The sequence below is a fragment of the Mus pahari genome, chromosome 4 (genome assembly GCF_900095145.1).
Source record: "Mus pahari chromosome 4, PAHARI_EIJ_v1.1, whole genome shotgun sequence".
In the NCBI taxonomy this organism is placed as follows: Eukaryota; Metazoa; Chordata; class Mammalia; order Rodentia; family Muridae; genus Mus; species Mus pahari.
In genome coordinates, this window is record NC_034593.1 from 123,139,320 (window position 1) to 123,141,131 (window position 1,812).

The window sequence follows — 1,812 nt, forward strand, 5'->3', positions numbered from 1 at the left end:
AGTCTCTTGATAGTCTATCCTTTTGTCTTAGCTCCAAACTTTGTCTCTGTAACTCTTTTCATGGGTATTTTGTTCCCTGTTCCTTTCCTTTCCTTTTTCCTTTCCTTTTTCCTCTCCTCTCCTCTCCTCTCGTCCCCTCCTCTCTCCTCCCTTCCCTTTTCTTTCCTTTCCCTTCCTCCCTTCTCTTTTCTTCCCTCCTTCCTTTCAAGAACCTGCATGAGAGTGAATGAGCCAGCCTTGGGAAAACCCTAGCATGAGTCATTGTTTAGAACCACAGTCTGCCTTCCTCTGGATCACCTTCCTGGTTGAGGTCATAAGACTAAAATAAGCTGCAGCCCCTCCTGCACGGGCACAGGACACCAGTGAGGAAGGAGGCTTCAGGCCAAGGTTGGCCTCACGGAGAGGGAAGGCTAGCCTTGTCTGTCCCCCTACCTGTTCCTTCAAGTGTCTGTTTCTTATGTGTACCTAGGGTGTAAGAATGAGGGAGGGCACCAGGCTTAGTCAGGTTGGGAGGGGCAGGTGCCGTACAGGATTCTGGGATGCTTGCTTCCCTTCTGTTCTCGCCTCCCAGAACTACTTTCAAAACTATCTAGCATGCGAGAGAGCTGAAGATCATGGGTTTCTGTAGGAGCTGGTGACTTGTAGATTCCCGAAGAGATCCACTGGGAAGCTGTGCTCTAGATGTTACTCCTGGCACACAAGACAGCTTATACCCTATTCTAGTGATAACATAAAAAGTCACTGACTACTTAAGGTTTTATGAACTCCAAGTTGCTTAATTTCCCATGTGCTACTACAAATCTGTATAAAATGCACAATTCTGGTTGTTTGGAATGCGGATCATTTCCTCCAAGTGTGTCATCCCCATGTCTATCTCCCACCTCCCCATCCCTCCCCTGCGCCCTGCTGTGGCAGCCCCACAGAGAGCTCACGGCTTAGCCACTGCTCAGTTCTCATTTTGCATGACTTCTGAGGTGTGCATAAATGATGCACCTGTTGTTTTCTTCCTCTGTGCTGTAGATAACGCTTCTCAGGCCTGGAATATTGAAATAGAGGCTTCTTTTGACATCTTCAGCTCAAAGCCAGTTGGTGGTCAGGTGACTGTAGCCATCCCTAAACTGAAAACATGGCAGACAAACCACATTGAACTTCAACCTGGGTACAGGATTGTTAAACTCCTGGTCAAAATTAGGAAGGTGAGTGACGTCACTTCTGGGGAGGTGCTGGATGAGTGCATTTGCTGTTCAAGGGAAGAAATGGCGGGGTGGGAGTGGCTAGCAACTTTCTTCCTTCCCGTATTTTCTTTCTTTCTTTCTTTCTTTCTTTCTTTCTTTCTTTCTTTCTTTCTTTCTTTCTTTCTTTCTTTCTTTCTTTCAAGATTTATTTATTTATTATATGTAAGTATACTGTAGCTGTCTTCAGGGTGTTAGATCTCATTACGGGTGGTTGTGAGACACCATGTGGTTGCTGGGATTTGAACTCAGGACCTTTGGAAGAGCAGCCAGTGCTCTTACCTGTTGAGCCATCTCGCCAGCCCTTGCCTGTATTTTCCAAAAGTCATTTTCTCACTATTTTTTATTTTTATTTTTATTATTTTATTTTATTTTATTTTATTTATGGTTTTTCGAGACAGGGTTTCTCTGTATAGGCCTGGCTGCCCTGGAACTCACTTTGTAGACCAGGCTGGCCTCGAACTCAGAAATTCGCCTGCCTCTGCCTCCTGAGTGCTGGGATTAAAGGTGTGCGCCACCACGCCCGGCTTATTTTTTATTTTTAAGGGTTTTATTTGGATTACGTTTTTTTTTTTTTTTT

The 1,812-nt window shown here is 45.0% G+C and overlaps 1 protein-coding gene across 3 annotated transcripts in view; it reads left to right on the forward strand.

Moving 5' to 3' along the window:
- Positions 1–1,812, forward strand: part of Manba (mannosidase beta) — an 83,617-nt gene that overhangs the window by 36,260 nt on the left and 45,545 nt on the right. For all 3 annotated transcript variants that reach the window (XM_021196316.1, XM_029537887.1, XM_029537888.1), the window contains exon 6: positions 1,021–1,196. In XM_021196316.1, coding sequence (XP_021051975.1) covers positions 1,021–1,196 — 176 coding nt within the window. The remainder of the gene's footprint in view (positions 1–1,020; positions 1,197–1,812) is intronic.